The 22752-nt window shown below is 34.4% G+C and overlaps 1 protein-coding gene across 1 annotated transcript; it reads left to right on the top strand.

The window, feature by feature from the left end:
- The first annotated feature begins 10595 nt into the window (after window positions 1-10595).
- LOC107950654 (NADP-dependent malic enzyme) lies at window positions 10596-16390 on the top strand. Its single transcript, XM_016885534.2, has 20 exons — window positions 10596-10929; window positions 11145-11428; window positions 12006-12126; window positions 12230-12304; window positions 12829-12980; window positions 13052-13157; window positions 13243-13308; window positions 13514-13609; window positions 13698-13769; window positions 13879-13962; window positions 14047-14145; window positions 14443-14490; window positions 14589-14642; window positions 14752-14850; window positions 14945-15034; window positions 15120-15197; window positions 15345-15419; window positions 15505-15595; window positions 15758-15886; window positions 15974-16390. The coding sequence occupies exons 1-20, from the start codon at window positions 10900-10902 to the stop codon at window positions 16060-16062; spliced, it is 1938 nt and encodes a 645-aa protein (XP_016741023.1). The 5' UTR covers window positions 10596-10899; the 3' UTR covers window positions 16063-16390.
- The last annotated feature ends 6362 nt before the right edge of the window (window positions 16391-22752 follow it).

Genomic DNA, 22752 nt, shown 5'->3' with positions numbered 1-22752 from the left:
TTAATAACTCATGGCTTTCTTTATATAGGGTGAGTTTAAATAGTTCAACTATGATTAAACTTAATCACTTTAATATTAAATTAATATAATACTTATCAAGATAAGATTAATCTAACACCGCAAAATAGGGCCTAAGAGTTTTAGAGGTATTTTATGAATTTTAGCTTTAGAATGTCCAGAATTTTGTAGCATGGTAAATCGAGATTATATTCGACTATGGCATCTTAGCTGTTAAATTAATTTTTGAAAAAGCTATCTAGAAATCTTTAATTTTAGGAAAATGACTGGATTGAAATAGAGTCAAAACTGTGAGTTTTTAAGAGGCAACTAGCCCAAATTTTAAAATTTAGCCTATTTCTTCCCCCACCAACGTGATTTCACGATAGGTTTTTTCCCTAAAACAAACTTTGCCATGCCTTGCTTTTCCCTTGCCCCTCCCATTGGTTTTTACTTCCCAAACCATAACACTTTGATTTCCTAACATTCCTAAGCCAATTACCTTCATTAACCCCCAAGAAAAACACTTAAAAACTCTAAAGATTCCATCATCTTCTCCAAACATGGGATTTCTGGATTTTTTAAAAAACCATTCTAATCTTTCATCAAAGGTAATATTTTAAATTCTTATGAGTTTTTCATGATATCTAGTCCTTAAAATTGAATTATTAGCCATTGAATCGCAAGTTTTTAATAAAAGCTGAAAATGGAGTCATTAATGGTGGATTTCGATATTTTGGGTAAAAATGTAGTTTTAAAGTGTTATTTAATTAGTTTCAATGTGATTAAGAGGTTTTTCAACTTACATTGAAGTTTCGTTGATGATTTCTCATGTTTTAATGAATTTTGTGAAAATTACCGAAAAGATGTCGAAAAATGTCGATACCATGAACTGAGCATTTTAGTGTAATTTAAAGGTTGGGAATTAGGCGTAGATGATTAATAAGATGAACGGAATTCGTTTTAGGTGAAAAGGTTAAACGTAGACCGAGTTATGAACATTTTAAGTTTGTTATGTTAATAGTTTTAAGCTACTTGGAAACCCAACTTAGGCTTGTGTTTTGGTTGGTTTGAGTGAACCCTTGGCCATTATTTGACTGTGTTTATTGTATGATTGTTTGTGTCAAGCCTTGGATTCATTAGGGCCTTCAACCAGTTAAATAAAGAGCTAGGTTGAGTTTTTGGCTTCTTGGTGAAAGCATTAGTGGTGAGTGTTTAGAATCACTGCTCGTAAACGCGAGTCATGTGTCATTTGGGAATTTAGTAGTAGCCTAAACCCCTACTTTAAATTTTGAGTGTAAGTTTCCTTGTATTTATATTTATCTTGTGCTTTTGTGCTTATGTGATTATGAAGCTGTGCATAGTGATGAGAAGCTCATATATGTGATATGTTGATTTAGTAACCGATGTGAAAGGTGAAAATCTATGCATGATATATATGTTAAATGATATTGATAGTGTTTTGCAAAAGATACTAATATGCAGTGATAGTGCACGGATAATCGATAAGTGTTGTGTTTGATTTCAGATATTTTGGCCTTGTGATCTTGAAACCATTAGATATAGTTGGCATGCTATAGGATTGTGAGTACTCACCTGTATGTATAGTGATTTTGGGCTTTGAGGTCCTGGGGCATGTTTGGAGGGATAAGGGAATGGGAGCTAATCTCCACTCAATGGGAAATGTGAGGGGAAATAAGGAGAGTGTTACCTATACACTTCACTTCTGGGGTATGTTTGGCTCTATGAGTCTATGTTTGGTATGATGGAGATCCGTGTATCCGATGAGTGATGATAGATCTCACTATAAGTTTCATAACTCAAGTGCCAAATTATCTTGTATTATATATATGTGTGTGTTGTGTGATGAATGCCTTAACAAATATGTGGTTGCTATGCAAACTATCCTTATAAATGTTACACAAATGAACTGTTAGATGGTGCATGTTAAAATTTTACGCGTTGCTAAACATGAGACTCTGGTATCGTATATGTATGTGATTTTTGTCGATGCATGACAGAATGTTTACGTTGTGGTTATTTCACTGAGCTTGTTTAAACTAACCCACTCTTTTCAACATTTGCATATTAGTAACGGTTCGGTGTGGGCGATGTAGTTATCCTAAGGAATGATCTAAAGAAGACTCGTTTATCCTCGTAGGGGTTCTTTTAATTATTTTTGTATTGGTAAATAATGCAATATGGTAGACTTGTTTAGTGCTATGATTTATTTGGATTATTTACCGACTTTGTTTTATTTCATTTTTAGAAGTTTCTGAGTTTATATATTTGCTTATGTTCATGAACTTTAATGATGGCTTGATGTATCTTTCTTGGACACGTTATGATGATGTGAACTATTAAATTTAACTATTAGATAATTATTTATCGAAGTAAGTGATGCATGATGCTTAGAATCTGTTTTGGAATGAGTTAATTGCATATGTATGCTGCATTTTTATGTCAAAGGGCAGAGGTATCGGTATTCGGGATTTAAAATTGATATATCTGTGTTTTAAAATGTGCAAGAAGTCAAAATAGATATTTGGCATCGATATATTTGCTTGAGTATCGATACTCAGTGTCAAAGTATCGATATTTCATTATAGGTACCGATAATTTTCGAGACTTTGGGATTTAGTTGAGAAACAAAATACAAGTTTGGTATCATTTTTCCAGGTGGTATCGATACCACATAGAGAAAATATTGATACCCAAGTGCCAGTATCAATACCTATAGACACATTTTGAGAATTTTGCTAAATGGACCTTATGCATGTTAACGCGCACTTTTAGGATTATTTTTTATATGGTTTGCATGTAACATTGTTATCTAACAAGTATAATTGACTTAAACCTATATGAATCTTAAAATAGAAGACGCTTCATTTAAATGAACCTTTACTTGTTGTATATAACATGAGATAGTAGTGTGGCATCCCGCATTCAGGCTTGGCGACTAGGCCAAGTATAGGGTGTTACATTTGGTGGTATCAAAACCAGGTTCAATAACACTCGAACCTAGGTGATTGTTGTATATTGTGGGGTTACGAAACCCAAGTGATTAAACAATTTCGGTTACTTGTATTGCATGAGATTTTTTTGTTGTGATGCATGTAGGGTAAGAATAGGAACACATTGCCTTAAATCCTAAATTTCTTCTTGTAGGAACGTGACTTGGATCATTCCCTGCCACTTACACCGTTTATTTGATTGTTATGTGCTAGATTATTAGAATATGCCTCCTAAACATGTTAATGTTTAAACTAGTGCTCAAACCCTCTACACCTCATGTGTCACCACATAGAGGGAATATACCTGATGAAGGTGTAGTCCCTCTGATAAAAGCTATGATAGGAGCGTTTCAGCGGATTTCTGCTGCTATCCTTGCTCATGCACCTGCCAATCTTGCACTGTTTAATCGTGGGTTACTGCTGAAACGTCTTCGGGTGTTGGGTTGTAAAGAGTTTTCTAGAGTGAAAGGTTCTAATCCAACCATAGCCAAGTACTAGTTGGAAGGACTTGAAAGGATCCTCGAGCAGATGTCCTATTCTGAAGAGGAAAAATTGGGTTGTGCTGTGTCCTTACTCGACTGTAAGGCTCATCGCTGGTGGAATACGGTTAGGAGAGGTACTGTTACTGATAGATAGACTTGGAATTACTTTCTAGGGGTTTTTAAGAAGAACTTTATGGGCGAGTAGTGTATGAAGGCTCGTAAACGTGAGTTTTGGGATTTGATTCACTAGCTGATTATGAGGATGAGTTTTTACGACTTAGTCAATATGCTCCTAAGATGATACTTTCTGAGAGGGGTCGTTGTAAGAGGTTTTGATTTGGGCTTAATCACGAGATTCAGGTTTATTTGGTAGCTTAGAATGTGGAGATGTTTGATGAGTTGGTTGAGAGAGCTAAGGCAGTTGAAGAGACCTTAGCTAAGCCATCTCGTTTAGTGGTTACTGATTCTGGTAAGAGAACTTCTGATGGTGCATCGGGTAGACCGCCTAAGAAAAGGTGTGATAGTCATAGTTCTGGTAGGGGTGCGAGACGTGGGTCTCGACCGAATCAATCCAAGCGTGGAGTAGCACTATGGTTAGTGTTAATGGTTCAGCGGGTAGTTTTGGTTGGTCGCTTTGTGCACACTATGAGCGTAGACATTCTGGAGAGTGTCGTAAGTTAACATACAGATGTTTTAAATGTGGTTCAAAGGAACATTTTTTGAAGGATTGTCCACATAAGGTTGAGGTTTCACAGACTCAAAGTTTGGCCCCTATTTCTGCACTTGCTAGAGGTCGTAGTCACGGGAGAGATAATGGGAGACCAGTTGGGCAGTGAATTGTTGCTCATATTGTTGCTACTTAGGTTGAGTCAGGAGGTCCAACTCGAGTTTATGTTGTTAGGGAGCCAGAGGTCAGGATCTGACTGATGTCATCGCAAGTACTTTCACTTGTTTTCCTTAGTTGATTCTGGATCGACGCATTCGTATATTTTAAGTGAGTTGGCATGTAGGTTAGAAATCCCTGTTGAGACTATTGGTTTGGGTATAACTATCATTAGTTCATTCAGTGATAGTGTGGTAGTGAATAAAGTTTACGATGCCCTCTTATGATTCAAGAACATGTTTTCTCTGTTGATCTTATGTGATTGTCTTTCTATGGATTTGATGTTATTCTTGGTATGGATTGGTTAATTGAGCATAAGGCTAGGGTAGATTTTGAAACTAAGTGAATTACTTTAAGGAATAATGATGGGTTAGAAATTGTTGTTGTTGGTAAGAGACCGGGTTTTATGTCTAATGTGGTTTCGGCTATGAAGGCTGAGAAGTTGATGGGAAAAGTTTGTGAGGCTTATTTAGCTTATGTGATGAATTCTGATAGTAAGGAGTTAAGAGTTCAAGTTATTCGCACTGTTAGGGATTTTCCTGACGTGTTTCTAAAAAAGTTACCTAGTTTGCCATCGGATCGGGAAGTTGAGTTTGGAATTGAGCTCTATCCTTGTACTGCACTGGTGTCTATTGCACCCTACCGCATGACACTAAAAGAGCTCAAGGAATTGAAGATTCAGTTGCAAGAGTTGCTTGATAGAGGGTTTATTCGATAGAATGTATCTCTGTGGGGTGCATCGGTTTTGTTTGTAAAGAAGAATGATGGTTCGATGCAGATTTGTATTGATTATAGGCAGTTGAACAAGTTGACAGTTAAGAATAAGTGCCCTTTGCCTCGAATTGATACTTTCTTTGTATTAAGAAATCTTTGTATTAAGCAATTTGCTCTTAGTAAGAATGCTAAAAAAGAGGAGGAAACATATTTGAACTGAAAAATAATAAAGATTAACTAATTACTATATTTATATTAAGCAAATATTTTCATTTCAACAACATATCAAGAATGCAATATGATGCATGCATCTTGTATTAAAACCTTGAAAAAAAATTTTGTTGCTACAATCATTCTCACACCTATCAATCATGTCATTTAGGGTTCCAATGATTAACTGGCAAAAACATGGATTACATCCAATTAATTTATGAATCTTAATTCTTAATGCTCCATACAAACCAACAACTGTTTAACGTTTGGCCATCATTTCTAGCTTAAATATCATTTCTTGGGAAACTACTTAATAAGAGACGATCTTGAGTGTGTAACCATTGACTCAACACTCATCATGAACATGTTTTCATTTATGAGTCATCTCATTGAGAGTCATGCATGACTAGTTTTCCTTAAAATGAAATATTATCCATTGAACCGACATGATAAAGTTTGCCTTGAGGTGTGGCTAATGTAGGAACCGACTCGAAACTTTATCATGCTACCACTTAAGAACCACTGATTGAGGTCGTATGTCTTGTTTAAAGACCTCTCCCACTCAATATTTTAGAAAACATGCAAGGTTTTTATCCCAGATTTCAAGAATGATCATATAATAGTCCTAATGGCATTATTACCTAATCTATATGACATGCTTCTAATATATGCATGACATGCTATGAAAATTTTATAATATTCATATTCATTTATTCACAAGAATAAATCAATCATAAAAAAACAAATAATTTTGATTCTCCACATTTTTTCTTTTAAAGGAAAAACTGAATAAGTGAATGTGAACCATGCACCGGATAAGGTCCCAGGAAAGGGAGGTGAGTCAAATTTGACCGCTTAAAAACCATCCATTTCCTTGCCAGAGTCAATCCTAGACATGCACATTCTCATTACCACACTTCTCACAGCAATCAAATAACTTAAAGAAGTGAATGGAACAATACAACATATATATTTTCTCATTACCACACTTCTTATTTTTTAATCGATCAACTGTGGATCATCTCAAACATAATATCAAAGTTATACTATAACATAATATAAATAATTATAAATAATTATAAAAATATATATAAGAAGATGAGTAATTAAAAAAAATTGTCAGTCAAGGTTTCCATGGTTCTATTTCTAGAAAATAAATGAAAAAAATTACATAGTTTTTCATCACAAGGCTTTTCTTGGGTCTTCAACAGTCATTATTCCATCTTCCCCTCATCATGGACTCCTTTTGGAAAAATTACATTTAAGTCCTATGTTTGTTTTCGGCTCACAAGAATTCTACAAATTAAAAAAAAACAGTCCTATGTGGAGATGATAGTTCACAGTCTATTTTCTAATAACCACAATCTTGGCAACAAAAAAGCAATTATATAACAAATATATAATATCACATTCATTCTCATATATAACTCAAAACATGCATAAGCTCTAAAGAATGTCATTTTCTATGTAATCGAATCATTCAAAAAGAAGAGAAATCCATTTTGATTATTTGTTTATACTTATAGATAGAGTACAACTTGGCTCTGATACTAATTGCTGGAAAATCGAGTTTGAAAAATGCAGGGAAAAATAAATTTGAGGAAAAATCAAAGTTTTAATTTTTTTTCCAAAAATAAGAACTTGGTTGTGTTATCTCAAGTAATAAACACTTAATCAAAATTGTACTTTTTCGATTCATCTAGGATGAACGCTCCGACCAAGTAGTCTTCTCCGTTATCCTCAAATTCACGTCAGCCAAGTGTGGGCTCGCTTCGAATTAGAAAATTTTCCACAAAATTACCAGTGGGGTAATTTCGTAATTTTTGTAAACATTTAAGCCAAGTTGTAAATAAAAAAATATCTCTAAAAATCTTCTAAAATAATTTATTCAAAGAATTTTCTCTTTACAACTTTCTCTTGAATTCAAGTGTGTGAAAAATAATGACTCATGACTCTCTTTATAAAGGGAGATCAACTATGATTAAACTTAATCAATTTAATATTAAATTAATATAATACTCATCAAGATAAATATTAAATCTTAGTAAATTTACAGAATATTTATCTACAAGATAAATATTAAATTTAATTTAATATTAAATAATCACTTTAATATGAAATTAATAAAATACTATCATGATAAGTATTAAATTAATTAAATATTAAATTTATTAAAATAATATTATTTTTGGAATAGTTAATGTAAAATCAAATTATTTGGTAGAGTGCTAGTAGGAGTGTAATTCTTTCACTACTCAACCACCGAAGAACCACCACCCTATTCCATCCGTCGGCCATCGAAATGCCTCCGTCGACACTGCCATGCCCGGTGGTGCAAGTGCAACACCCTCACAACACCCCGAGTCGGTCCAGTTCGAGCAAGTGTTGGCTTGATTTCACATAACGGGCCTAGTTTTACCAGTTTTGGGTCTCAGTCTCGGTCTCGGTTTTGGGTTCTCGAACCTAATTTTCGATCTAAAGTCCAATTTTCAAGTTTAATTATACATTGTGCCAATTGTCCTACTTGAAAAATAATTTCCAAAAATATCATATTAATTTTAATTAATTTGATTAATTTATTTTTTCATCAAAATTAATTTTCCCAAAAATCACTAAGATTTTCCAAATTAATTTTTCAAGAAATTTTTTAATCAAATTCTCTAATTGAACAATTCTCACAACTGTCTAATTTAATTCCACATCAAATAAGTCGACTCAATTAAATTATTTCTAAAGTCGTAGAATTTACTTTTGATTCAAATGCAATTCGATTGATCTTTTGTTGATCTAGTGGATGGACCAATCGGGCATATACAATTAGGCTAAATAAATTACAATTATGTCCAGAAATATCGTTCCAATAATTCGCAATTTACTTAATTATGGAGTCAGTCCACAAGAAGTACCATGATTAAAAACTCATTATTGTATACTTTTTACGAAAGCAATTCATTCAACTACTTTTTTCAATGACCTCGTCATGTGTGTGTTACCCTCAAATGATATCATTGATTCCTTTGAGTTAAATTTGTTCATTCAATACAGTTCTATTTTATCTCATTGTTACCATTGTGTCTTCTTAATGATTAATATGATCACTATCAAATGATTGTGATAAATTGCTCATTTGAGAACAAGCAACCCGTGGCCACGTTTCATATTTATCAATCCACACAATGCCAATGAGAGGATATCGTTAACTCTTTAATCGAGTTATAAATTCCATTGCTGCTAATAAATCCATGCCATACACAAATCATATACCCAACATAGTATAAGTCTTCACTTATATCAAAGCACATGAGTTACTTACACATGGTCAGTGACTAACTCAACATTTAGGTAAATCATACCATGAATGTCACAAGTGAATTCATAAACGAATTCAAAATTAATTCATCTTGGGTCCAGTCTAATGTATCATTCTTCCAACAAATACATCTATGTCTCTACTCGTAGAGTCAACTGCTTCGATGGTCAAGACTAGTCATCTCCCCAATTGGAATAGTAGATAACATAATAATCTTTTTAAGTATTTGAATCAAATGCTCACTTTGATTCTTTTACGGGATTACAAACTAGTTTAAATTATCTACTGAAGTATGTTGTCTTTCTCATAATGTAAACATTCTTACAGTGTCACTTATCATCAGTTTGAACTTAGACAATCAACGAGCTAATATTTACTTGTCACAATTTTGCTATGCATGCAAAACATGAAAGATAGAAATAAAAAAGAAATAATAGTGAAATGTGAATTTAACTTTATTTATTTATTCATCGTTCAAATATATAGAAAAAATTACATGTTTATTACAATATGTGCACATTTCCCAACAAATTACACAATTAATAATATTGTTATAGTGACATGAGTAAAATTACATAACTAAAATAATTACCTTACATGAATATAATTTTATTTTTTTTAAAAATTATCTTCTCTCTGGTGTATGCCTCAATCATTTGTCTGTAGACAACGAGGGTTTCAGACTTCCCAATCCTCAAACAAGTACACCATCTGAAAAGAAAGCAAACTTGCTAGATAACATTTTCATTAAAAATAATTCTTAATCGAATTTTTAATTTTTTTTACTTATTTACAAATGAGAAAACATAATGTTGGTGACTCAATGATGCTAGAAATAGCATCTTTGACAATGCTCAGGACTACGGCAATATCAGGCACCTGCCTATATCTTATGTATGGTGCTTTGTCACCCGACAAAGCTCAAGGTACAACGTTGCTAATACTGTTGAACCCCAACTATACGAATGAGCAATTTGAAAATTAGCCAATAGAGGCCAGTACATTAGGTGGACTTTATTATTATTTGTGTTTGGCATGAGTGCCCCCTATCACCTCCATTATATACGCTCAAGCAGCGCACATATTCTCCCACTCAGAGGCACTACTCGATAAGGTTTTGATAATTTGTTTTAACCAGGAAAATCTCAAACTAGTAAACTTAGCACCACCATCAACCATCGATCGTCCAAGCAATTGATAGCAAAGCGACGCAGGTTCGATCACTTTACTTGAACCTGTGACTGCAACCACCATCCAATGGGAGCTCGAGTTGCAATGCAACATCTTTTAAGGTGATAGTGCACTCCCCACATGGCAAATGAAAATGTGTGGGTTTTCGGGCATCATCACTCAACCAAGGCGGATATTAAGTCAACCCTCAAAACATTCTAATCAATGTCGTTATTCCAAATCTTGATGCACCTTTTCTTTTTTTTTATCAACTTTGTTTTTTTTAAAAAAAATTCAAAGCAGTGTCACCAGTGTATCAGACAAAACCAATAAAAAATATTTTTTCATATTTTTTATCCACTATAATACCTATGAAAATACAATATTTTAAAAATACATACTAATTCTGCCACTCTGTCAGGCGACAAAAAAAATATTATTTTTTAAAAATAACATGATTACAACATATTGAACAAAAAGTAAAGGTAATGTTGCTTATACGTCGCGTCACCAAAAAATAAAATAACAAACATCCTATTTTTATAATTAATTTATTTCCCACTATATTTTTGTATTTAATTAAATTTTTAGTATTATTTAAAAGAAAAAACCCAGCAAACCAAATATGGAATTTCCCGCACCAACCACGACAGACACAACCGCAAAAACCAAACTCAGATCAGACACACAAACCCTTTCCTTTTGTTCCAACTTAAAAAGCTTAGCAAGTGGGGTCCACAATTTATTAGGTTCATTCCACTTGATGGTGGTACTTTCGTAATAAATGGGCAAAATGAGTTACCCACATGTCATTTGCTGCAGACTAACGGAGGTTGAGAGGGAAAAACAAAAGTGGACACGTTTTCCAGGCTTTTCTTCCTTTTCTCTGCTGTTCCCTTCCTCCTCTCTTTTATCTCTGCCTTTTCGCATATTAATATATAAACAATACAACAAAAGCTATATATTTGTATTATTATATTATATACACACATATCTCAACAAGTTCTCATTTCTTTCTTTGCTCATTCAAAGACCGAGAGAGAGAGAGAAAGAGAGAGAGATCCAAAGGCTGCTCAAGCAAAGCTCTAGCCTTGGTCTTTCGCATTTTCTGTCACCATGATCTCCTTGCATAGAAGCTGTTTTCTGGTAATTTCAAATCAACCCATTGTTACTCTCACTATTTCTTGACTACCCATTTCCTAGAATTTAATTCTAAATCGAAACTAAGAGATTAAATCTCTTTCCCTTCTTTTTCCCCTTTTTTCTTTTTGGTATTTCAAGGTCCTTTTTATACCATTAAAGATCTCAAAGGTCTCCTTTTTGTTTTCAATTTAATATCGTTACTGTCTGTTTTGAAACAGAACAACAGCGGCATTTCTGGGTCGTCAAGCCTTTTCTCTTACAAGTTGAATAAGCTGCCGCCAGCTTCGATCAAAGCGACGGCTTTAGGTCCCAACAGCGATACAAACGCCAGCGTTCTGATTGAGAACAACAATGCATTCAAAGGAATAACACAAGATGACACTTCTTTTGCTGCTGACGTGGACATCAATCTCACCGTTGCCGGCGGTGATCGTGAAGTCTACTATGATGACGCCGCCACAGAGGATCAGCTTGTCACCCCTTGGTCTGTCTCTGTTGCTAGGTAAGATTCTATTATTTTTCCTTTCATAATAACTATTTTTGTTTAATTTTCATTTTCTTCCTTATGAGCTTAATAGGTTTGCTTGCTATGTCATGATGGTTTGACATTTTTATACTTGTTTGTGAGATCTAATATCATTGTTTTTGTATGGTTTGTTGGACCCACTAAACTAAGCCCCTTTTTTAGTGCTGGATCTTATTTTATTGTATGGTTTATATTATAATAGTTTGTGTTTATTTATGATTTTCTTTTTGGTGCTTATGTGGTGGAATCTATGACTGTTTTATCTTCAATGCTAGATCTTTGCTTTGTTGCTGAAATTTTGTAATTGAGGAATTAGAAAGAAAAGAAAAGAAACTTTTTAGTGCATATTCAGCCATCTCCCTTGTCTGAGTAAAATAAATATATAGTTTTAGTAATCAATTCTTTGGGAGCTTTTATATTGTTTTCTTCTTCTTCTGTCACCACCTTTGTCTTTGTATTAGTTGTTTGGGATGAATGGAGTTTCTCTAATGCTAGAACATATGACATGTTTGATCATTAGTGCCCTAGTCTAACTCTTCATCATCTGCTGCAGTGGGTATTCTTTGTTGCGAGATCCTCACCACAACAAAGGCCTTGCCTTCACTGAGAAAGAGAGAGATGCTCATTACTTGCGTGGTCTTCTTCCCCCAACCGTTATTTCTCAAGACCTACAGGTTTTCTACCCTGCTTCTACATCATACCTTTGTTTGAGTTGTTCGGATTAGATTTTGTCGATTTGTGCAGTATTCTAATGAATATTTTATCACCATTTACCAGGTGAAGAAAATGATGTATAGTATCCGAAAGTATAAAGTTCCTTTGCAGAAATACATGGCCATGATGGATTTGCAGGTTCCTTTTTCAGTCTATTTTGATTTTGCCTGTTAAGCTGTATGTCTTTTGGACATCGGTATGTGTTTGACTAACCCCATGGATTTGGAGGGCCTTTGGAGGATTATATTTACATACCGATGTCTAAGTATGTGATGGACATGGTACTTAAAGAAAAATGAAGAGTCAGAGTAACATGTCACACCCAATTGCATGATTTATTATACTTTAGTTCATCATATGAGTGACATGTTTTAAATTTTTTGTGTACCATTATATGTTTTAATTTTAATACCTTGATCCTAATGCTTTTCCTACTATTAATGTAAATTGATGTAATTTCTAATTTTTTTTCTCGTTATTCAATTGCAATATCTTTACTTTCTCTGTTGCTGTTAGCTCCAAATCTTATTCTCTTATAAATGCTTATAAAATTTGCATGCAGTATATTGTACTTAGAAAGCAATGATTCTTGGTCCTTTAATAAATTTCCATGAAAGACTAACAATTTTGAAATTGATGCCCCTTTTTTATCTTGTTTTCAGGAGACAAATGAAAGGCTGTTCTACAAACTTCTGATCGACAATGTCGAGGAGTTGCTGCCAGTTGTGTATACTCCAACTGTTGGTGAAGCTTGCCAGAAATACGGGAGCATCTTCAGGCGTCCTCAGGGTCTTTTTATCAGTTTGAAAGAAAAGTATGTTTATGACACAGATTCTTGAATTTGTGCTTTTGTTGATTCTGATATCAAGATAATGCCCTGTGTAGGGGTAAGATTGATGAAGTTCTGAGAAATTGGCCTCAGAAGGATATTCAAGTCATTGTTGTCACTGATGGGGAAAGAATTTTGGGTCTAGGAGACCTCGGATGTCAGGTATAAAACAACCAGAAACAACTGCAGGTAACTCTCTCTATCTTTCTCATGTTGTTTACTGGTCAATGTTACTTTGTGTGCTCAGGGAATGGGAATACCTATAGGGAAGCTTTCTTTATATACGGCACTAGGAGGGGTCTGTCCGTCTGCTGTAAGTATCCGTAATAATCTGCTATAAGGTAGTTATTACTACCCTTTTCTTACTAGTAAGTACTGATGGCAGCTCCATTGTATATTACATATATTAAGGAGGTTACAAATCCCACAAGGCTTTAAAATTAACTATATCTTACTGTTAACCATGTTGGCTTTATTGTTTCATATGTTATGGCTGATAAATTAGCTTCCATTTGCAGTGCTTGCCTGTAACCATTGATGTGGGCACAAACAATGAGCAGTTGTTGAATGACGAGTTCTATATAGGACTTAGGCGAAGGAGAGCTACCGGACTGGTGCATTTTATAGGGAATTTGCTTCGTTTAAATTTTAGGTGCAATCAATGTTTGTCACACTAAGCTGCTTTGCTCGTCTTGACTGTAGGAATATGCCGAACTTATGGATGAATTCATGACTGCAGTCAAGCAGAACTATGGGGAGAAAGTTCTCATTCAGGTAAGCGGACTTGGGTGAGGACATGTATGAAAATATTGAATGGATTTTATGAATTATATTTTTGTTTATATGTTATCTTCTTTATCTGAATGTTTAAATATTTTTGTAGTTTGAAGATTTTGCAAATCACAATGCATTTGATTTGCTTGCTAAATATGGCACAACTCATCTGGTTTTCAATGACGATATTCAGGTTATTATTTGAGCTTTGTTTTTTTAAACCAATTGGGCCTTCTGACATCTCATTTATGATTTGCATGAATTACTTTTGTTGTAGGGAACAGCATCTGTGGTCCTTGCTGGGCTTGTTGCTGCATTGAAAGTAGTTGGCGGAACCTTGGCTGATCATAGATTCTTATTCCTCGGTGCTGGGGAGGTCAGTTATTATAACTAAAACATGATATGAATACATGAAGGTTTTTGGACATGATTATAACAATTAAATACATGAACATGACATGGATAAACGTATTGCTTGAGGTTTCCTCTTGCAACGAATGCCCTTTTGTTGACATTTTTAAGTCTCTAATCAACCGAAAAGTATATTTGGGAAATTGCAAAATTGTGGTTTCCATTTAAGTTCTCCTCACTGGCCTCTTGCTTTATTTTTTGTTACCGTATGTGCTGCAATTTTATTGCTTCTTCTGAGCCATTTTTCTTTGGTGATCAATAGGCTGGTACTGGCATAGCAGAACTCATAGCACTTGAGATTTCAAAACAGGTTATACTTTAGTCTTAACTATAGCCATTTCTCTAATATGTTTTATAGTTTATTTAAATTATGTGATGAAGCCGAATACTACTTGATTATACATGCAGACAAATATGCCACTTGAAGAGGCTCGCAAGAAGATTTCGCTTGTGGACTCCAAGGTAGTAAGATTCTAATCCATTTCTTTTGTACAAAGCAGATTATTCTTCATTTTCCCTCTCTCTTCCTTTCTAGTGATCAAATGTCGCATTGATTTTTTTCTTTTTGCAGGGACTGATTGTTAAATCCCGCATTGACTCTCTTCAGCATTTCAAGAAGCCCTGGGCTCATGATCATGAACCCATCAAGAAACTTGTTGATGCTGTTAATGTGTGAAACCTCTCTTTCTGTGAACCCCCATCTAAAGTACCAAAAATGTATAAGCTGTTTCTTAGATTATTTGTTGTTTTGTCTTATTTGACAGGGAACCAAGCCGACAGTGTTGATTGGAACATCGGGAGTAGGAAGGACATTTACTAAAGAAGTTGTTGAGGCTATGGCTGCCTTGAATGATGTACCTTATCGCTCTCTTGATGTTATTTATAAGTCAGTCAAATGATTAAGCTAAACCAATCCATTGTTTATGCGACTGCTTGCAGAGACCTATTATATTCTCTCTTTCTAATCCGACTTCTCAATCGGAATGTACTGCTGAAGAAGCTTATACATGGAGTAAGGTAATTCAGTCATGCAGCTCATAAATATCATTTACCAACATTTAACATATTATTTAGTTCCGTAAAAAGAACCTTGTCTATTGTTTGTTCTTGGTAATATATTGTTCATACTAATGTTTCTTTTCCCTATTTTCTGCCCACTTTCAGGGCCGAGCAATTTTTGCCAGTGGAAGCCCATTCGACCCCGTTGAATACGAGGGAAGAGTATTTGTGCCTGGTCAGGTAGTACCTAAAGTGGGTTTATCTCCATGTTTGGTAATGTCTTGCATCGAGGAATGATTTGAGTTGTTATATTTCTATCTTACAGGCAAATAATGCATACATCTTCCCTGGCTTTGGTCTCGGTTTGATAATGTCTGGTGCCATCCGTGTTCATGATGACATGCTTCTGGCAGCCTGTAAGTTTGACATATCATATTTAGAACTTTTAATTGATAAGATGGTATGTAAGATCCTAAAATTTTGAACCCCTCGAAATTTGTCTTGTTTTTGGCAGTTTAAAAGCAGTGCCACTAAGTTGTTTTGCTAGTTTATAAATTTCTTTTTTTTGGGGGTTACAGCGGAAGCTTTGGCTGCACAAGTGACGCAAGAGAACTTCGACAAGGGACTCATTTACCCACCATTCAAAAACATCAGACAGATTTCAGCCAATATTGCCGCAAATGTTGCAGCTAAAGCATATGAACTTGGTAAACATCTTTTCTCATTCATTATATATGCATGCGAAACTCAGAAAATTTTAATCTCGATTGTAAATCTTTGCCATTGTTTACTAGGTTTGGCTACTCGCCAGCCTCGGCCTAAGGATCTTGTGAAGTATGCAGAGAGCTGCATGTACAACCCTGCCTATCGAAGCTACCGGTAAAGTTGTATTGAAGCTTGTCTTTTGGAAACAAACCCCTCGCCCTAAACCATTCCTTCTCATTTCTTGTCTTGCAAGTTACTTGGTGGGAAAGATAAATGTAGCTTGAAAAAAAGGAAACATGTTATGGACTTGAAAAGGTTTTAACCTGAAATATAAGGTTCGTTGAAGTGTCAAAAATGGTGTGCTACTAACTACATTAAAAATCACCAATGGTCTTGCTTGGGCTGATATTCCAAGATTAAATAGGACCAAAGTCAATTGCTTAGAAAACACGACAAAGGTTTTAAATTCATTTTCCATTGTTAATATCAATCTTTAAATTTTATTATATTTTGAATGTCTTAACTTGCAGGGATGAAATATTTGGTTTGACCTGGACAAGTTTGTTTCTCAAAAGTAAAGTAGGAAAATAGATGAGTTAATGAATTAATTTATTTGAAGACTTGCTCAATTATGTGAGAGATAGTTAACAAATAGTAAAAGGCTTTAATTGTATTCTGCTCTAAAAAAAAATCTGTACATTAGATAAAACAACACATTGGTCTTTTTATCAAAGATTTTATCTATTTTTATTGTTAAAAATATCATGGCATATTTTAAATCAACTCACTTTTTAACAAATAAGATCATGATGCATGCTGTTATCATAATCTTCACTTATACATGTATAAGCTTTGAAAAAAAATGACATAATTATTTATTTGGCCATTTAATTTTATAAAAAATTATTTTAGTATTTAAACTTGTAATGTTTATCAAATCATTTTGAAGTTGATGGAAAGTTAACGTTTATTATCTTTGCCAACATGGCATACATGTGAAAGTCACATCAATAATTAATTAATTTTTTAAATTTTAAAAGAATTAAAATTATTTAAAAGTATAAAAATATAAATTAATTACTAACGCGACATACACGTGGATCAATAAAGTTAACAAATGTTAAGATTTTCAATAATTTGACAAATAATACAAATTTAAAAACTAAAAAACGAAAAATTAAATGAATGATTTAAAATAATATTTTTTTTTGTAAAATTGAAAGACCAAATAAATTATTATATAATAAAAGCATTGAATGCATAAATTCAATAATCAAGATAATTTTGCAAGTGAAATCCATTTTTTCCAAACATTAAAAAAAATGAGAAGAAAATAATCAAATTAAACACTTTGGTTTAAATTTGAGAAAATTGACTTGCATTGTTTGTTATATTTGAAAATCTTAAAATGAGATTAATTTCAATTTCACGATATTTAATGGTATTTTAATTTCATAAATATATTTATAATTAAATATATATTGCCACACCATTTAAAAATAGACAGGGAAGGAAATGTATGGTCTATATTTCCAAATAATTTGTAAACAAGACTTGATTTAAAGATGTTGCTGTAACTTGGTAAAATAGAATTAAGTTACTACAATCATTCTTTTATAATAATAATGAATTTGGTAAGAAATTAGTAAACCTTAAGCCTGAATGTACAAACTTCCGACGGGATTTCGGAATTTAGATTTGGATCTACAATTTTCAAATTTTAAAATATCAACAATCCATATTTTAACCAACAATTGAATGTTTTTATTCTCTCATTTTAAAACATGCTCTCTTACTTTTCAGGTCACTCAAACCGATGTTCAACTTTGTAATGTTTATATATACAAATGGCAAGCATGTTTGTAACCTCTATTAAGCTTTAAATTCATAAAATGCAATATATTTAATCAATTTGTAACTTCAATAAAAAAGATTTGTCTTAAAATATAACTTAAAAAAAAATCAGAACACAATCAACCTATGAAATTGAAAAGTTATGAAAAGTTACGAACTAGTTACTAACATTATCGAAATTGATTTTTGTGATCATTAGTTCATTAAGTCTCATGGATTGCTTGATAGTTGATTGGGATTTTAATCCATGTGTATAAATTAAATAGTTTAGTATTTTTCCACATAATGTTTTTTTTTTCATTTTATATTTAGAGATAATTTCCTCTTCTTTTTTTCACATGATTTTTTTTTTGTTTTGTTTTTCTTTGTGTGGAAAACATCAAACACCCTTCACCGTCAACACCATTTCCCCACCTCTATGTTTAAGAAAAGAGAGGATAGCCTGCCATTAAAAATCCCCATTTCTTTTTTATTTTTACTATACCTTAAAAAACACTTTTTCTTACTTTATAGCTTATCCCTTTTCCCCTTCTCCTTAAACTTGATTAACTCGGTCTTATTCTTAAATTGCACCCATTTATTTTTCTTTTATCCTACGCCTATCTTTACCTCTTCTCTTTGAGTAGTTATTGGCATTGGACATGCATTTTTAGTTTGGGTGTATTAAAGTTGTGACCAAAATTCTTATTAAAATAAAATACAAGTGGCAAGAGAAGGAGATCCACGAGGGTGATGGTCGAGGGCCGGAGGCCCTTGCACTACAATACAGGCTGCACAAGAAGAATCCGTATAGAAGTTTACTTTCTCTGTTTGATATTGATTTGAATAAGGTGTTTCAACCTTACTGCATTACTTCTATTAGATGTTGATTAGAATAATGTTTTCTAAACCTATAAATAAATGCAGTCTTTACTCCTTGTAATTATTCGAATTCGACATAGTAAATTTTCTTCTCCTCTGCTCGTGGTTTTTCCTCGAAAGGGTTTCCATATAAATCTGTGTGTTCTAATTTTCATTTTTTTCTTTGCGATACATTGCCATTATTGACATTCTATTTTAACAGGATGCAAAATTTATTTTTTTTGGTTTTATAAAGTTTTTTTTCTAAAATAAGAATATAATTTTCTAATTTATTAAATGTTTTCAGGTGTTGGGAGGTTTAAGTGGACTTTTTAAGTTTATTTATTAGGGTTTTGAGGATTTATGGAATTTGATAGTTTGCTAAAATGGAATGGTTGTTTAGATCAAGTCAGTGAAAAAAAAATCCTTTTTCAACCATAAAGAGTTTTACAATCCTACTATGGACCATTTTATGGTATATGCATCCATGGACAAATCTATATATCACATGGAACCTAGGAAAAATTAACTCATATCCTACTCAGCATAATGTATTTATAATCCCATGACAACAATAACCTGTACTCAACATATTGAAATCTGTAAATTAATAATACATACTTGTGTCATAGGGCTAGAACTTTAGTCTCGTAATCCGTGCGATCTTAGCCAATTCTTTCATTTCAAACACGCCTAAGTCAACCTAACCACCAAAAAATTGAAGATTCACAAAGAATTCCTCCAAGACACCAATTTATATAGCAGAAGCAACACAAATAAAAAAAAGGCTTAATGAACAGAATAGCCACAGAAAATAATGCACAAAAGGTGTTTGAGTAAATGCACTCAAAGAATTCTATTACTTTTAAGAATTCAAGATACAATGGATGATTTCCAAGTGAAGAGGAGGCTCTCTATTTATTGTTGAGCTCCCCTCAAATTGACGGTATGGATCGAATTACATCGACGGACGAGATTAAGTCTATCCCTACAATTAAGGGATTTGTAGTATTTACATAATCAAATAATATCTAATCTTACATTATATTATTTTACTCAATCTTCTAAGATTATTTCCATATCTACATCATTGGGCCACCTAAGCTTCAAATGGACAGGGTTCTTCATCAGTTCTTTGAATCAGGCCAGCTCTCGTGGGTCAAATGATCCCCATCTAACCAATAGACCTCTTTGAGACGTATTTTGTGCAATGGTCACAGGATTTGAACTGCAGCCCGTGACATTCTCCCCCATCCATTCTCGCAACACCCTCATTGTGCCTTCAAAATGGAACTGACTTGATTCACCTCGAAAATTTCTCAATGCCTTGGCTCTTTCCCGACTAGTTTCACTATGGGGTTGTCCCACCCATTAGAACCTTTGCCTCGGCTTCTATCACCTCATAATTTGAACTATCCCACTCGTTGGTACATCTTGTTGGCAAGAAGCCACGACTTTCACTTGCCCACATTTTGACTTGCTCCAATTAGAATCCTCTTGATTCTCACAACTAGGCTTCAGCATGCCCACAGCCCCTTGACTTCCTTACTTTAGAACTTTGAAAGGGCCCCTACGTTCTTGCCAAGGCAATAAGTTAGAATGTAAAACACTACCAAAGTGTTCGAAATGTACCTTTCCCATAGGTGGTAGCTCCAATGATATCTCAACAGGCTTCATATCAGTTTCATGCTCCACTTTCGAAGGGGCTTTCGTAGCGCTTCGTTCTATCGAGTCAATGTTCCTCCCATACGAAACATCATTGACTAGCTGGATTGACAACAACACCTTGGTCTCAACCTTCATATCTCAATTCACTGACACGATGATTCGTGATAACAGACTATCAACAATATGAATTTGATGGGCAAAAGGAAAAAGAACTGCCTTAATCTTGTCAAGAAAGTTTAGGCCAAGCATAAAATCGTAATTATCTAAATGGATTACCTCAAAATATTTATTGCCTTTCCATTTACCGATTTATAGCTTTACGCCTCGAGCTACTGCCACAGTTGGTGCCTCCTCGAAATTTACAATATTGATCTTCTTATTTTATTTATTAATCGAGAGACCAAGTTTCCTCACAATTTTTTCTGATATAAATAAGTTTGATGCTCCCGTATCAACAAGAACACTCTTTTGCTGACCTGCTATGTTGATGTCCACGAAAATCAACCCTACCTCCCTACTATTCCTCTTTGCAGAAGTAAGGAGTAAGTATCATTGAATTAAGCTTCAATGCCTTCCTCTCATCAGGCTCCGCTTCTTTTCCTTTATTGGTCACGGTCAACTTAGCTTGCTTTGGATAGTCCCGCATCTCATGAGGACCACTACAGGAGAAGACCTTCACTGGCTTCTTATCACTCTCCTTGACCCTATTAGCTTCGACTCTCCTTACGATCGAACCAAGCTTTATGGGCACTTATTCCAGCTCATCGTCTGTTCTAACAGCCAAAAACACGAATCTTTTTGGACAATACTTTACCATATGCGGTCTTTGAAAAATGTAGCATTTTATCTTGTTCTATTTCTCTTTTATGTTGTTCAGTTTCCACTTCCCATTTCGTGGTTTCCCATTACCACTGTCACTACTATTACTGTTGTCATCATCACCATGTCCCTGTTTGTCTTCCTCATGGTCTCCCCCATTGCCCTTCCCTTTGGGTTTGAAAAACACGAACTTGTCTTTCCTCGGAACAATCTCAAGCAAAGACTTAGCTATAATCATAGCTTTTGACTGTACTTGGACTCTTAAATGTTTCAATTCATGTTTAACCCACAGCTTCAATCCATACATAAAATAGAAGAATGCTTCCTTCTCACTAATATTGGAGATTTGAAGCATCAACTCGCTGAACTCTTTCACATACTCTCGAATTGTGCCTCAATGCGAGAACTAGCACAACTTAAATCGAGCCTCCTTTTTGGCATATTGAAGGTAAAATTTATCTTTAAACTCATTCTAGAACTCTTTCCAAGTTCCAATTGTAGCCTGGCCACGCTTCTTACCTATAGACCTACGCCTCCACCACAAATAGCAAAGTCAGTAAAATATCAAGCAACAGTATTTACCTCAGCATCATCATCTTTGATGCCAATGGCACTGAAGTATTGTTCCATCTCCCAGAAGAAGTTGTTGACTTCACTTGCAGACCTTGCCCCTTTGAACTTCTCTGGTTTAGGGACATTCATCTCGTAGTTGAGTGTCACACCCAACACTCCTTTACCTATGGTAGCTCGGCATAAAGCAAGCTCCCCCATGAGCTTTTCAACTCTTGTGCTTAAAGCCCTTATTATGGACATTGTTTCCTCATTCAAAGCCATTTCCATGGCCTCGAGAGCATCGTCTTTCTCTGTCAGCTTACCCACAGTGGATTGAGCACCCCTTGCATTTTTTCCACATTAGAAATAAGAGACTACAACACTACTTCTTTAAGTTGCTCTCCCTTCAAGTCCAACTCTGCAGTTTGTCCCTCAATCATCTCGATAGTATCCTTTACATCACCCATAGACTCTTCGAGATTGACCACTTGTTCCTCTAAAGCCAATAACATGTCCCTCAGACGACTTAGACTTAGTTTTTTGGCCTTTCTACGGGTCTCCATTGGCTTAATTTGATCAGCAACTTCTTTTGACATCTCACGGTGCCTTTACAACCTAAGCTCGGATACCAACTGTCACGAGGCTAGAACTTTAGCCTCGCAATCTGTGAGACCTTAAACGATCCTTTCATTTCAAACACGCCTAAGTCAGCTTAACCACTAAACAATTGAAGATTTACAAAGAATTCCTCCAAGGCACCGGTTTATATAGCGGAAGTAACACAATTTAGATTAGCTCCCCTCAAACCGACAGTATGGATTAAATTACATCGATAGAAGAGGTTAAGTCTATCCCTACAATTAAAGGATTTACAATATTTACATAATCAAATCACATCTAATATTACAATATATTATTCTACTCAATCTTCTAAGATTAGTTTCCCTATTTACCAAGGTAGCCTAACTTTTCATATCTGCATCATTGGGCCACCCAGGCTTCAAACGAATAGGCTTCTCCATCAGTTCTTTGAATCGGGCTAGCTATCGTGGGTCAAATGATCCCCATCTAACTGATAGACCTCTTTGGGATACGTTTTGTGCAATGGTCATGGGATTTAAACTGCAGCCCGTGA

This window comes from Gossypium hirsutum, chromosome D03, assembly GCF_007990345.1.
Source record: "Gossypium hirsutum isolate 1008001.06 chromosome D03, Gossypium_hirsutum_v2.1, whole genome shotgun sequence".
In the NCBI taxonomy this organism is placed as follows: domain Eukaryota; kingdom Viridiplantae; phylum Streptophyta; class Magnoliopsida; order Malvales; family Malvaceae; genus Gossypium; species Gossypium hirsutum.
This window is presented reverse-complemented; position numbering and strand designations above follow the sequence as displayed.

Bases quoted from the DNA above. Each gene is read 5' to 3' on its own strand.
- LOC107950654 (XM_016885534.2), top strand. From the start codon at position 10,900: ATGATCTCCTTGCATAGAAGCTGTTTTCTG. The intron at 14,851-14,944 runs GTGTGAAACCTC...CTTATTTGACAG, and splicing joins AACTTGTTGATGCTGTTAAT to GGAACCAAGCCGACAGTGTT. The intron at 15,198-15,344 runs GTAATTCAGTCA...GCCCACTTTCAG, and splicing joins AAGCTTATACATGGAGTAAG to GGCCGAGCAATTTTTGCCAG.